The sequence below is a fragment of the Dendrobates tinctorius genome, unplaced genomic scaffold (assembly GCF_039654945.1).
Source record: "Dendrobates tinctorius isolate UK_male_01 unplaced genomic scaffold, ASM3965494v1 ptg000065l, whole genome shotgun sequence".
NCBI lineage: Eukaryota > Metazoa > Chordata > Amphibia > Anura > Dendrobatidae > Dendrobates > Dendrobates tinctorius.
This window is the reverse complement of record NW_027361733.1, coordinates 27,308,724-27,322,827: the sequence shown is the minus strand read 5'-3', so window position 1 is coordinate 27,322,827 and position 14,104 is coordinate 27,308,724. Positions and strand designations below refer to the sequence as shown.

Sequence of the window (14,104 nt, the reverse complement as noted above, 5' to 3'; positions counted from 1 at the left end):
CAGGGAAGCCGTCCTAGACAGATAGACTCTCAGCGCCCTGACCAGGTCCAGCTTGTTCAAGGACCGCTCCCGAGGATGAGATGGACTCGGACAGAAGGAAGGCAGAACAATATCCTCATTGAGGTGAAAGGAGGACACCACCTTCGGAAGAAACGAGGGCGGAGGCCGCAGAACTACCTTATCCTGGTGAAGTACCAAAAAAGGCGAGCGGCAAGAAAGAGCCGCCAATTCCAACACGCGCCGGATGGAGGTGATGGCCACCAGAAAAGCTACCTTCCAAGAAAGGAGAGAAAGAGAAACATCCCTGAGAGGTTCAAAAGGAGGACCTTGCAGAACCTCAAGAACCAGATTAAGATCCCATGGAACCACGGGCGCTCGGTACGGAGGAGCCGTGACAGCCACGCCCTGAAGAAAGGTTTTTACCTGAGGGCGGGAGGCCAACGTCTTCTGAAATAAAATAGACAGCGCCGAAACCTGACCCTTCAAAGAACTGAGGGCAAGTCCCGCATCCAGCCCTGCCTGAAGAAACGCCAGAACAGAAGGGAGCGAAAAGCACATGGACGCGATGTCATTGGCCTCACACCAGGTGAAATAGGCCTTCCAAGTACGATAATAAATTTTGGAAGATGATGGCTTTCTTGCTCGGATCATGGTATGAATTACTCGATCAGAGAATCCTGCCCGTTTCAAAACCTCGGTCTCAACAGCCACGCCGTTAAATTGAGCAGTCGAGAATAGGGGTGACAAATCGGGACTTGAGATAGTAGATCTGCCCTGTCTGGAAGCTTCCAGGGGGCGTCCACGAGAAGGTTGACAATGTCCGCGAACCAAGACCTTCTGGGCCAATTCGGGGCGATGAGAATAACTGGGATTCCTTCTGCTTTGATCTTCTTCAACAGCTTGGGAAGAAGCAGCAGAGGAGGGAACAGGTAGGGGAGTTCGAACTGCGACCAAGGAACGGCCAGAGCGTCTGCGCCCACTGCCAGAGGGTCTCGAGACCTGGAAACAAACTGTGGGACTTTCCTGTTGAGGCGAGACGCCATCAGGTCGGCATCCGGGGTTCCCCATCGACGGCAGTGCAGATGAAACACCTCCGGATGTAGGGACCACTCTCCCGCCGTGAGACCCTCGCGGCTGAGAAAATCGGCGGCCCAGTTGTCTACGCCGGGAATGTGTACCGCGGAAATTGTCGGGACAGAAATCTCTGCCCAATGAAGAATCTTGGACACTTCTGCCAGAGCTGAGACACTCCGTGTCCCTCCTTGGCGGTTGACATATGCCACCGCCGTGGCATTGTCTGTCTGAATCCGGACAGGCAAGCCTCTGAGCAGCCTCTCCCAGTGAACGAGAGCCAGATAGATCACTCGTATCTCTAAGACGTTGATCGGCAGAACTGATTCCTGAGTCGACCAACGACCCTGAACAGTGTGATTGCAGAACACTGCACCCCAGCCGAGGAGGCTGGCATCCGTTGTTACAATCTGCCAGTGAATGGGAAGAAAAGACCGACCCAAGTGGATAAGAGGTGACGTCAACCACCAGTTGAGTGACCGCTTGACCCGGCATGACAGACGTACAGGGCGATCCAGGGACAGAGCCGACCTGTTCCACCTCGACAGAATGGCGTGCTAGAGAGGTCTGGCGTGAAATTGGGCAAAGGGAACTGCCTCTATCGCCGCCACCATCTTTCCCAGGACCCTCATAGCTGTTCGGAGGGACGGAAATCGTGTGGTCTGCAGCGATCGTACATCCTGCTGCGGTCTGCAGCGATAGTACATCCTGCTGCAGGGAAAGAATCTTCTCTCGTGGAAGAAAGACCTTTGACCGACGAGTGTCGAACAGAAGGCCCAGAAACACAAGACGTTGAGAAGGAATCAGACAGGACTTTTTCCGGTTGACGATCCACCCGAAATTGGAAAGGGTGTCTAGGACAATCGTCAAACTTAGGCGAGCCTGTTGAAAAGAGGAAGCTTTGATCAGAATATCGTCGAGGCACGAAAAAGAACGAGACCTCTGATCCTTAACAAGGCCATCAGCGCAGCCATGATCTTCGTGAAGACTCTGGGAGCGGTGGCGAGACCGAAGGGAAGCGCAACGAACTGGTAATGTTCCTGGCGAATCGCAAAATGCAGGAACTTCTGATGTCCGGAGAATATGGGCACGTGTAGATAGGCATCTTGGATGTCTATTGAACACATGAATTCCTGCTCCTCCATGGAAGCGATTACCGAACGAACCGACTCCATCCGGAAGTGGCGACGGCGTACTCTCTTGTTGAGAAGCTTGAGATCCAAGATGGGTCGGACCTCCCCGCCTTTTTTCGGCACCACAAAAAGGTTCGAATAAAATCCTGTGAACCGCTCCAAGTCGGGAACGGGCACAATCACTCCGGAACGGAGGAGAGAGGTGATGGCCGTAAAGAACCCCGGGATCAAGGCTGGATCTTTTGGAGGACGGGATTCGAAGAAACGATCCCGTGGAAGAGAAACAAACTCTATCTTGTATCCTGACGATACAACCTCCCTGACCCAAGCGTCCTCTACTGAGTCCAGCCAGACGTCCCTGAAGAAGAGGAGTCGACCTCCCAATCGGAAGGGACCCTCGGGAGTCCGACGATAGTCATGCAGATGTAGACCGTCCAGATCTGGATCTGGATGGTCTGCCCTTGGAAGAGTGGGATCGCCAGGAAGGAGTGGGTCTGAAGGAAACTTTCTTTCTATCTTGGCGCGCCTGCGGTCTTTGTTGGTTGGATGGGTTCTCCGCCGTATTGAAACGGCGGAAAGCCCGAAAGGGTCGAAACTGACGCCTTAGTGGAGGTCTGCGAGGCTTGGACTGAGGGAGGAGGGAACTCGTGCCTCCGGTGGCGTCCTTAATAATCTGGTCCAATTGGGATCCAAAGAGGCGTACTCCCTGAAAAGGCAGATTAGTAAGAGACTTTTTCGAAGACAAATCCGCCTGCCAGGCCTTGAGCCAAATTGTACGTCGGATTGCCACAACGTTGCTTGACGCCTGAACTGCGCAGGATGCGGCATCCAAAGAAGCAGAAAGCAGATAATCCCCCGCATGGGAAATCTGATTGGCGAGATCGGCCAATCGCTCTGGTTGTGCTTTATCTAGGATGCCCTGACGAAGATCCTCTGCCCAAGTAGCTATGGCTTTTGCTGCCCAAGATGAAGAAAAGCTTGGACATACCGCCGCTGAAGCCACTTCGAAGGCGGACTTAGCTAGGGATTCTATAATCCTATCATTAGAATCCTTTAGAGCCGCCACGCCTGAAAGCGGGAGAACCGTGTTATTAGAAAGTCTGGACACGGGCGGGTCCACCGGGGGAGTAGCAGACCAGTTGTCCGTGAGCTCTTTAGCAAACGGGTACAGTATGCCGAGACGCTTTCCTCTTTGAAAGCGTCTGGTTGGATCTTCTCTTTCCCTGGTAAAAATCTTTCCAAACTTGGAATGGAGGGTGTTTCCGCCCGTCTGAATGAAACCTCCTGATCTGAGGATTTCGCAGGGGGGTCAGCAATCTCGAAGGTCTGGTGAATCGCTGCAATGAGGTTCTGCACCGTAACTTTCGTGTTCGCATCCTGGTCCGAATCCAGCTCTAAAATCCCCTCGGAAGACCTGTCCGAGAACGCTTCACCTGACTCGGGAGAGGAGGCCCGGGAAGGAGGCTGCTGAGAAGGACTATGCGGTGAGATGGGACGAGGAGAGGCTTCCGGCTGGAGATCCTGCCTGGGTCTTTTGCGACTAACGCTGGCTGACTCAGAAGGAATCTCTTGAGACCTGCTGCACCCTGCAGAAGTGTCCAGGGGCAACTTATCCAGAGCGGCTACTAGGGACTGAGACACCCTGGTGAGGTCTGCCACTGATTGTGAAAAAGATGAAGCCCAGCCAGGCATGGGGGGTTCACTCTCACCTGGGGCCATAGATGGCTCCTGGGCGGCGTCAGGCTGAATTGGATTGCTACAGTCCAGGCAGAGGGGAGTGGAATGACCTGAGGGAACTTTGCGATTGCAAGAAGAGCACGCAAAGTACTTGACTAGAGTGCAGGGGGGAGCCGTAGAGCGGGTACGATATTTAGAGTTAGACATAGTGATAACTGAGGTAGTGCCGGAAGGTTGGGGGACAGAAGGCAGAGGAGGGTGTCAGTCTGCAGATGCAGAGCTACTCACGGTCCGGTGTCCCCAGAGACAATGCTATCCGGCTTGTCTGCAGCTGCAGGATAGAACGAAATCCGGCTGACAGGTCCAGAGAGCGATATCCGGCTGACAGAACGGTGTCCGACTGACAGGCTGGGAAGATGGCGACCGCCTGAGAGGAATGGGAAAAACGCGCGCTTCCAGGGGAAGAAGAAGGGCGGCGCTAACCGCCAGGCTGGAAGAGGCACCGCCCGCTGGACAAGAATAGGCTGGGGTGCAAGAAGGAGGCGGGGGGAGGACCTGGAACGGGCGGGAGAGAAGCCCGCTTAGTAGAAAGGGGCGGGGGGCGTGGCCGCGACGCTGAAGTAGGCCCGAATTGAAGCCGGGGCCTAAATTAATAGCGGCGGCCGCCTGTCAGCACGGGGTCAGCGCGGAGGTCCGCAAAAGAAACCTGTCAGGGGGGAAGGGAACGGGCTGTAAGAGGGAGAGAGAGCGGAGGCTGCCTGGATGCGCAAGATAACCGCAGGTGTCTGCAGCGCCACCGCTTCTCCAAGGGGAACGCTGCCACCGTGTCCACTGAGGAGACCAAAGGGTCCCAATACTCACCCGTCCCCATGGGTCCGAATCCAAATTCCTGAAGGACGTCTGCGTCTTGTCCAACCGACAGGCTCTGGTAGGCGAGTGGGTGGGAGACTGCTGGCAAGGACCCCTTGAATCGCTAACACGTCTTCGTGTTGGCGTCTGCCCGGAAGGCTGCTGGTCCTGCCACGGAGAACTGCGAGGATACGGGGTGGCAGTATACGCCGTACTCACAGACTCCTTGTGGGAGTACAGATGTGACTATTCACACTGTATCCCTCCGGAAAACCCTGAAAAGGAACGACGCACATCGAGGTAGATATGGGTCTAATCAAAGACCCGTGTCCACCTCCTACTGACACTAAGCTAAACTGAGGAATTCCCTGCCGGTCGGTGGGGTGTACACTGCGGAGGAGGAGCTAACCTTTTTTTGTGCATAGTGTCAGCCTCCTAGTGGCAGCAGCATACACCCATGGTCTCTGTGTCCCCCAATAAGGCGAACGAGAATGGTACACTTCCTGCACCATGAGTTACATGACCTCAATCGAGCAGAGTCATCCAAATTTACATCATTAGATCACCATATTAGCAGACAACATGAGTTGCGAAACGCGTCCTTAGATCCAGGGCTGTGGAGTCAGTAAGCTAAACCTCCGACTCCTCAATTTCTGTGACCCCCGACTCCACAGCACTGGTCACTACTGAGCATGTACGTAAAGTGCAGCACAGATTCATCTCCACTAAAAGCCAAGATCCTTGGATCAGAAACAGAACAGACATTTATAGGAAATTTCACAGCTTTCCCAAATTCTTATGAGAAAACTTACAGCACATACTGCATTTAACTACTGTACCTGATTTATTATATGTTTTAGGAATCAAAGTCGGTCCATTTTTGTACCGACTCCACAGCCCTGCTTAGATCACTATAATAGGGATCACATACCGTATATACTCGAGTATAAGCCGACCCGAGTATAAGCCGACCCCCCTAATTTTGCCACAAAAAACTGGGAAAACTTATTGACTCGAGTATAAGCCTAGGGTGGGAAATGCTCCATAGATTATTCCCCCATGTGGTGTCCCCAGAAGAAGCTCCTTAGATTATTCCCCCATATGCTGACCCCATAAGAAGCTCCTTAGATTATTCCCCCATATGCTGACCCCATAAGAAGCTCCTTAGATTATTCCCCCATATGCTGACCCCATAAGAAGTTCCTTAGATTATTCCCCCATATGCTGACCCCATAAGAAGCTCCTTAGATTATTCCCCCATATGCTGACCCCATAAGAAGCTCCTTAGATTATTCCCCCGTGTGCTGCCGCTGCTGCTGCATGTAAAAAGAAAAAAAATTACATACTCACCTCTCCGTCGCTGGGTGTCAGGTGCCGGTGTCACTGCTGGCACCTTGGCACCTGAGATACTCACCTGTCCTGCGTCCATGGCTGCTCACCGCTATCTGCCACGTCATCGGTCAGTGACGTTCAGACTGCAGGGGGAGCGGCGTACACTAATCACGTCACCGCGCCCTCTGCTGTCTGAAGTCACTGACCGATGACAGACAGCAGCAAGCAGCCATGGACGCAGGACAGGTGAGTATCGCTATACTTACCCGTCCTGACGCTGTCTCTTGAGCCCTCAGCTTCTCCGCGCTCTCTCTTCCTGCGTTCAGCGGTCATGTGATACCGCTCATTAAAACTCATGAATATGCGCATATTCATGAGTTTTAATGAGCGGTACCACGTGACCGCTGAAGGCAGCAAGAGAGAGCGCGGAGAAGCTGGGGGCTCAAGAGACAGCGTCAGGACGGGTAAGTATGACCTGACACCCCCGCCCCCCCTCCCCCTCTGACCCCCCAGTGTATATGACTCGAATACAAGCCGAGAGGGGGACTTTCAGCCCAAAAAATGGGCTGGAAATCTCGGCTTATATTCGAGTATATACGGTAAGTTGTGAAATCGTTGCATTTTTCTCCTACGCCTCATTGGGGGACACAGACAGTGGGTGTTATGCTGCTTGCCACTAGGAGGACACTAAGTAAACCAGAAAAAAAGTTAGCTCCTCCCCTGTAGTATACACCCTCTCGCTGGATGAGATTTCTCCAGTTCTTGCTTAGTGTCTGTAGGTGGCACTTGGGTCTGGTTTCAGACCCCACCGTTTTTATTTTATTTTTGAATTTTCTGTAAATTTTTATTTTTTAATAGAATGAAGGGGGCGATGGTTCCTTTCTACGGCCCGCTCTCCCCCGAACCTACAACAGGCAAGCTCAGGGCTCTGGCGACGGCGGGGAACTGTCCACCAGCAGGGGCCGTACTCGCTCAAAGGGATGGTCAGGCTAGAAAGCGGACCCATGACGCGTCCCCTAGTCATGCTTGCGCTTCACCGGCGAGTTCTGTCTCTCGCTCTACCTCTCCTATTGTTCGCAGCGAGCACGACTCTGAATTCGAATCTGACACGTCAGCCCCTCAGAATCCCCATCTGACCAAGAGTCGCTTGATTCTCTTATAGAATCAGTCAACAGGATTCTGGAGTTGGATGAGGAAAATATTCCCGCTCCAGCACATGCTATCTCATTTAAGAGGACCAAATGTGTACGCAGGTTATTTGCCAGCCATCCGGAGTTTAAGGACATTATCCAGAAACATAGGGATCGGCCACCTAAGCGGTTCACAGGGCAAAAGTCTACTGAGACTAAATACCCTTTTGCTCCAGACTTAATGAAGGATTGGTTACAGTCCCCTTCGGTGGACCCTCCTGTATCGCGTCTTGCTTCTAAAATGCTCCTATCCGTCTCTGAGGGCTCCTCAGTCAGAAACCCCTCCGATCGTTAAGTTCACTACCTTGCCCGCTGAGTTTTTGAAGCTTCAGGAGTGGCGCTTTTTCCATCCATCGCGGCGACTTGGGTCACTAAGGCAATGGCCGCTTGGGCAGAAGTCTTAATTACTGCCTTCCAGGGTACCAATCTTCCTCCAGAGGCAACCAGCGTCGCCAGGCAGAAAATTCACGCAGCGGACTTTGTAGTGGACGCTTCTTTAGATGCCGCCAATTGCGCTGCTCACGCTAATGCGATCTCCATTAGAAGAGTCCTATGGCTCCGCGACTGGCGGGCGGATGCCACATCTAAAAGATCGTTGACTTCCTTGCCCTATGAGTAAATTCCCTCCTTAACAAAAGGCTGTTCAGCCGTTTCGGAGCCAACAGCCGACGCGTTTTCGACCTTTTCGCAACAATTCCGGTTTGTCCTCCACTACCTTCTTTTCCGGATCAAGTCGGTCCCCGCGTGGAGACAGAGGCTCTCAGGTCTCATACAGACCTAACCACTCTTGGAAGCCCAGGCCAAGGGCATCTGGATCTAGGGGAGCCAGACCCCATAGATCTTCTACACCATGACTTGTTGCGGTATCCGGCGGACACCAACAAAGTAGGCGGTCGTCTACTTTCCTTCAGTCACACCTGGCTCGCGGTCGTCCACGACAAGTGGGTCAGGGAGCTGGTGTCCTCTGGATACAAGATAGAATTTTCGTCCCCCCCCTCCGACACGTTTTTTCCGGTCCTCACCCCCCTAAGAAAAAGACGAGCCTTCCTTCAGGCTGTTCAGGCTCTGCAAAGGGACGGAGTCATCATTCCGGTCCCTCATTACGAAAGGTTCAGGGGTTTTTATTCTAACCTTTTTGTGGTTCCAAAGAAGGACAGGACGATACGGCCCATACTGGATCTCAAACTGATAGATCAGTTTGTCAGGGTACGGTGATTCTGAATGGAATTTCTCTGATCAGTTGTCGCTTCCATGGAAAAAGGAGAGTTCGTAGCATCCATCGACATCAAGGATGCTTACCTTCACATTCCGATCTGCCCGTCCCACCAGCAGTTCCTGCGTTTTGCAATTCACGAGGAACACTTCTAGTTCATTGCCTTGCCCTTCGGACTCGCCACCGCCCCCCAGGGTCTTTACCAAGGTCATGGCGGCTGTCATGGCCATTATTCACTCTTGGGGAGTGGTGGTGTTACCGTATCTGGACGACCTGCTCATCAAGGGTCCGTCCCTTCCAGCCTGCAGGGAATCCGTGGATATAACAGTAAATACACTTTCTCGCCTGGGCTGGAAGATAAACTTCTAAAAGTCTTTCCTAAAACAGGCCCAGCAGATTTCCTTTTTAGGAATGATCTTGGACACCTCCCGCGGGTTGGTCATTCCCCGCGGGTTGGTCATTCTCCCTCCAGAAAAGACCCAAGCCTTACAACAGGCAGCGCGGTCTCTTTCCCGACCGGTTTCTCACTCCATTCGTTTCAGCATGAGAGTTCTCGGAAAGATGGTGGCTGCGATGGAAGCAGTTCCATTCGCACAGTTCCATCTCTGTCCCTTACAACGCGCGTTGCTGTTAGCTTGGGACAAGAATCCGTTCTCCCTGGACCGTCGGTTCCTTCTGTCCCTGCGGGTCAGACAAGCCCTCAAGTGGTGGTGTCACGGTCACGTGTGTCTGGACGCAGCGAGTACCGCAAGGCGAACCCATAAGTCACCCGTGACCCTGGATACAGCGCTTCCAGTGGGGCGAATTTATAATAATTAAACATGCAGCTGGATACGCCGCCTCCAACTGGCGAATTTAGGTATTACATGTTATACATACAGTAGTCTGGAAACCCCGCCTCCAGTGAGGCGAATTTAAATAATAAAGGGGGAACCTGGGTAACATTAACAATGGTGGGCCCTGCAATAGGGAATAGGGAAGTGGAGACATCCTGAACTCCCCTGAGCCAGTGTCCCTGCACTCCTAACGTTCCCTATGCCGGTTCCGCACCGGGTGACGCACAGGAACCTAAAAACCCTAGCTCGCCCTGAACCTAAACCCTCACTAGGGAATTGGCCGGTGCGGATACTAATCCCACCACTGCACTAAAACACACATGAGGAAAAATGACAATGCAGGGGAAACACCACTTAGCTTTGCTCTGTTGCGTACGCTCCTAGCAACAGAGCCCACCACCTGTGTGCATCTTCTCCTCCACCCGGATCCATCACCATAACTGGATCCTTCACCATAGTGCAGCCTTGGAGCAGAGTCCACCACCAATTGCAGAATTCCAGTAACAGAGTCCCAAAGATGAGTTCAGCTCCTGCCCAAAAAGTCAAGCATGCTTGAGTCCAGCTCTCAGCAACCAAGTCCTGCATGCTGAGTGCAACTCTCTCCATAGTCGTCACTCCACCAAGCCATGCAAGCACTTCCTGCCGACACCATAAACTGTGACTCCACCACGCCATGCCAGCCCTTCTTGCAGACCACATAGCTGCCACTCATCCCCTCTGGCTGGGCTGCGCAGGACTCATGTTCAGCTCCTTCCTCACCCAGGCTTCCTTGTGAATGACTAACACACAATATCACCAACAGTCATCAAACACACCTGAACTCTTTTAAAGAGCCTCACACCTGATTTATAATTAAGTGCACATTAAACCAAAGAAACTAAAGTGCACTACCACTCACCACCACCGGGGCAACTTAGAATGAACGACACCACGTGTAATAATTCTAATGGTCACCGGGGGCAATCACTTTGGCACCTAGCCAAAGGAAAAAAAGTTCACTTATCCATTTAATCTGTCAGATCCACGCTGGATCATGACAGGTGGACACTGAAGTCCTCCTTGAGTCAAGGGAGGTCTTTTCTCCCAGTAAGATAGTTGGTAGTTACCACAGACGCAAGTCTTCTGGGCTGGGGTGCGGTCTTTCGTCACCACACTGCACAGGGTCGTTGGTCAACTCGAGAGTCACGTCTCCCCATCAACATCTTGGAGATACGTGCGATCAGATTAGCTCTACGGAGTTTCCACCATCTCCTCGCAGATCACCCCATCAGGATCCAATCTGACAACGCTACGGCTGTAGCGTATATCATCCGCCAGGTAGGTACTTGGAGCAGGATGGCCATGCACGAAGTGAGTCACATCCTCCATTGGGCCAAGACCAACCATTCGCCCATCTCAGCAATCCACATCCCGGGCTTAGAGAATTGGGCGGCAGATTTTCTCAGTCGCCAGGGCCTTGCCTCGGGAGAGTGGTCTCTTCATCCGAAAGTCTTTCAGCAGATTTGTCATCGTTGGGGGACTCCGGATGTGGATCTCATGGCCTCAAGACTAAGCAAGGTTCCTCGATTCATTGCCCTATTGTGCGATTCATGTGCCATCGGAGCGGACACCCCTAGTTCTGTCGTGGCACCGGTTCCGGCTCCCGTACATCTTCCCTCCTCTTCCCTCCCGAGGGTCATCAAGAAGATCAGAACAGAGGGAGTACCAGTGATCCTAGTCGCGCCAGATTGGCTGCGCCGGGCATGGTGCGCAGAACTGATACAACTGGTCGCCGACGTCCCCTGGCGACTTCCAGATCGCATTGATCTACTCTCTCAGGGCCCGATTTACCACCAGAACTCTGGGGCCCTGTCTTTGACGGCGTGGCCGTTGAATTCTGGATTTTAGCACGGGCTGGATTCTCTCACGACGTGATTTCCACCATGATTAGTGCTAGGAAGCCTGTGTCCATGCGCATCTATCACTGCACCTGGAAAACCTTCTTTTCATGGTGCAAGGATCATGGTCGTTCCCCTCTGGTGTTTTCCATTCCGGCCATATTGGAATTCCTTCAATCCGGATTAAAGTCAGGCCTCGCGCCTAGCTCGCTCACGGGTCAGAGCTATTCCAACACAAAATTGTCACCAAACTTCAGGTCAAGATGTTCATTCAGGGAGTCTCCCATGTGGCGCCTCCTTATAGAAGGCTATTGGAGTCATGGGACCTTAACCTGGTTCTCGGGTCCTTACAGGAGGCTCCTTTCGAACCGCTGCAGGACGTGCCACAGGACGTCCTCTCTTGTAAGATGTTTTTTCTAGTGGCAGTTACGTCAGACGAGTTTCGGAATTGGCGGCCCTGTCCTGCCGCCCTCCGTTCCTGAACTTTCATTAGGACAAGGCAGTTCTCAGGACGTCCCAGTCCTTCCTGCCCAAAGTCGTATCCTCTTTCCATCTCAATGAGGAAATTGTTTTGCCTTCCTTTTGTCCGGCACCAGTCCATCGCATTGAGAAGGCCCTCCACACCCTGGATGTGGTTAGGACTTTGAGACGGTACATCTCGAGGACGGCTCCCTTCCGCAACTCAGATGCCCTGTTCATACTTCCAGAGGGGCATAGGAAGGGTCTAGCCTCTTCAAAAGCAACGCTAGCCAGGTGGATTCGCTTGGCGATTCAAGAATCCTACCGTGTCAGGAATGCGCCTGTCCCAGTAGGGATTAAGGCGCACTCTACCCGGTCAGTGGGCGCCTCTTGGGCCATTCGGCACCAGGCCTTGGCAGAACAGGTCTGCAAGGGTGCGACAAAACATTACCAAATTCCTTCTCAGGCCTCTGTGGATGCAGCTCTCGGCAGACGCATCCTGCAATCGGCAGTACCACAGTGTTAAGTCAGTGGTACATGGGGTATTAGCAGATGTATGCTCCCCACCCAGGAACTGCTTTTGGACGTCCCACTGTCTGTTTCCCCCAATGAGGCGTAGGAGAAATAGGGATTTTTGTGTACTCACCGTAAAATCCTTTTCTCTGAGCCAATCATTGGGGGACACAGCACCCACCCTGTTTAGCCTATTGGCTCACTGTAGCATTCTTAGGTTTTGACATAGTTATGGTTATTGTTGACTGTTTATGCTCCTACTGCTTTTTTCACCGAACTGGAGAAATCTCATCCAGCTTAGAGGGTGTATACTGCAGGGGAGGAGTTAACTTTTTTCTGGCTTACTTAGTGTCCTCCTAGTGGCAAGCAGCATAACACCCACTGTCTGTGTCCCGCAATGATTGGCTCGGAGAAAAGGATTTTACGGTGAGTACACAAAAGTCCCTATTTTTAATAGATGGGAACATTGCATTTTTTAATTGATGGAATAAAAAAGGCATTTTTAAATTTATGGCCACCAGAAGGCTGTGGTTTACTTTCCTTGGCCTCATGTGAGCCGTGGCATTTCTGGGGGCAGGGGCAATGGTTTGTGATTTAGGAAGTAATTTAGAAAGATAGAAAAAATATTCCTTCCCTCTTCTTCCAGGATTCTGAAGAACTGCAACCAGAGTCAGAGCAGACAGAGGTGGTGGATGATTTTGAACGGACCCCAAGTGGCAGGGTCAGGAGGCACTCAGCGCAAGTTGCAGTCTTCCATTTACAGGAAATAGCAGAGGACGAATTGGCGAGGGAAGGAAGACGGAGGAGAATGAGGGAGGATTTGGTTCCTGATACCAAGCGGGTGAGAGGCAGATTATAAACCTACATGGCGTCTAACGTTTACAGGTGCAGTGCTTAGCGATGCAAGTAATACTTCCTGGCATAATATGGGAAGGTAGGTGAATTTTCTACAGATAATGCCTGCTGTCATGTCACATCTGGAGAATACTTTCTGCATCTGTCTAGTTATATCTGAGGTCCATTAAGGATGTCTAACATGCATGTTGTGTGACAGCTGAACTACCTCCGTCCCGGCCTGCCGACCTTTAACCCCCAGCTCCTGGATCGCTGGAAAGCACTTGTAAAGGAGAACGGCTTCATTTGTTGCCCCAATAATGTGAGTGGATATGGGCTTGTGGAGAGGGAAACAAGATACAAATATTTCATAGTCATTCTCAAGATTTCAGCTTTACTGGAAAGTCCATTCTCACTCGAGATCCAGATGGTATAATTCTGGTCTGATCCCGGGTTTCGGCATCAAATTCTGTGAGCGAAATATACTCTCTTGTAAACCTTTCCCCCTCCAAATTAGTAAGATTTGTTTTACGATTTTTTAGCAAGGCAAATAAGAGTGTGTATTTTGCTCACACATTTTACATCAGGAGAATGAAAACCTGAACAAACCTATGAAGAGGGTTGTGTTCAGGTTAGACAATGCAGTGTGATCTGATACGTTTACCTACAGTACACCTATTTGTTATAAACTTTCATGACAAAGAGACATTTATTTTGCTGATGGGCTAAAGAGGTTATCTTGTATCAAAGATTATTCTCCCATATGCTCAGAGACACAAAAGAAAAGAGCTCTTACTCTTCCAGGGTCCAGTGCTACCTCTCGCCCCTGCTCCGGTCTTTGTTGATTGGCTGCAGCAATGACCTCAACAGCTATGCAGCTAATCACTGAGCTCAGCGGCTCATGCCATCTATATCCGCAGGGCTGTTGAACAACTAGAGGCAGCGCTATACTCCAAAAGGACGAGTAAGAGCACAATTTCTTGAGAGTTTTTTGTAATCTCTGAATCTAAAGGATAATAACTTTTTAAAAGAGACAATCCCTTTAAGAACATTCAGAACTAAACTACAAATTAACCATTAAGTGGTAAAAGTTAAATTTCTCAATATGAAGGAAGCTGGA

The 14,104-nt window shown here is 51.5% G+C and overlaps 1 protein-coding gene across 1 annotated transcript in view; it reads left to right on the top strand.

Annotated features, from left to right (window-relative positions):
• Positions 1-14,104, top strand: part of ZNF512B (zinc finger protein 512B) — an 82,223-nt gene that overhangs the window by 48,572 nt on the left and 19,547 nt on the right. The window contains exons 13-14 of the mRNA XM_073580848.1: positions 12,797-12,991; positions 13,205-13,306. Coding sequence (XP_073436949.1) covers positions 12,797-12,991; positions 13,205-13,306 — 297 coding nt within the window. The remainder of the gene's footprint in view (positions 1-12,796; positions 12,992-13,204; positions 13,307-14,104) is intronic.